This window comes from Phalaenopsis equestris, unplaced genomic scaffold, assembly GCF_001263595.1.
Source record: "Phalaenopsis equestris unplaced genomic scaffold, ASM126359v1 Scaffold001139, whole genome shotgun sequence".
NCBI lineage: Eukaryota > Viridiplantae > Streptophyta > Magnoliopsida > Asparagales > Orchidaceae > Phalaenopsis > Phalaenopsis equestris.
The window spans coordinates 1-660 of NW_018165578.1; the positions used below are offsets into that span (position 1 = coordinate 1).

A 660-nucleotide genomic window follows, 5' to 3' on the forward strand; every position below is an offset into this window, starting at 1 on the left:
CCGCCGCCGGGGAGCTGCCACACCTCCTGCGAGCTCCGATCACGGGCCAAAACGCCAGCGCCCGACCGCAAATCCACCACCGGTGCACCGCCGCCTCCCTCCCCTTCACAGAAATCTCCAATAATCTCAATCTCTACAGCCGCAAGCGATTCCAGCCGGCGACTCCATTCCCGAATGTTCGCATACGGCCGGCGATCGGACATCGCGATGGATATAAACCGAAAAGTGATCTCGAGGGCTTGAATTGCCGGCTTCAGCACAGATTCATTCCTCCACTGTGGGAAATCCCTTGAACTCCAGAGCTTGGCGAGATCCGAAAGCCGGACGTAACGCTCGTAAGCCGCGGTGAGAGACGCATCCCGATGAGGAATTGCCGAGGAGTTCGCCGCCGGCGTGTGATTTGTCCCCGGTGATATGTTGGAGACCTTGGAGGCGATCGCCATACCGTTCAGAAAATTTTTGACTGGCTTGAGTTGGTTACAAGAACGGTAATGGGCTGTGGTCCTTATATAGAGGTGGGGTTATGGGGACAGTTTGCGTGGGAACGAAGGCCGAAGGAGGGCGAAAAGTGTTATTTTAAAATTAAATTTGAAATTAAAAATCATGGCGGTGGAAGCGAACGAGAAGGAAAAAATTATTAAAAAAGGCGGAATGTGGAGT

At 53.3% G+C, this 660-nt stretch overlaps 1 protein-coding gene across 1 annotated transcript; it reads right to left on the reverse strand.

The window, feature by feature from the left end:
• Positions 1-23: 23 nt before the first annotated feature.
• LOC110033322 (nematode resistance protein-like HSPRO2) lies at positions 24-443 on the reverse strand (the record flags this gene model as incomplete). Its single annotated transcript, XM_020737255.1, has 1 exon — positions 24-443. A coding segment is annotated over exon 1 (420 nt), but the record flags the coding sequence as incomplete, so codon positions are not given.
• Between the last annotated feature and the right edge of the window lie 217 nt (positions 444-660).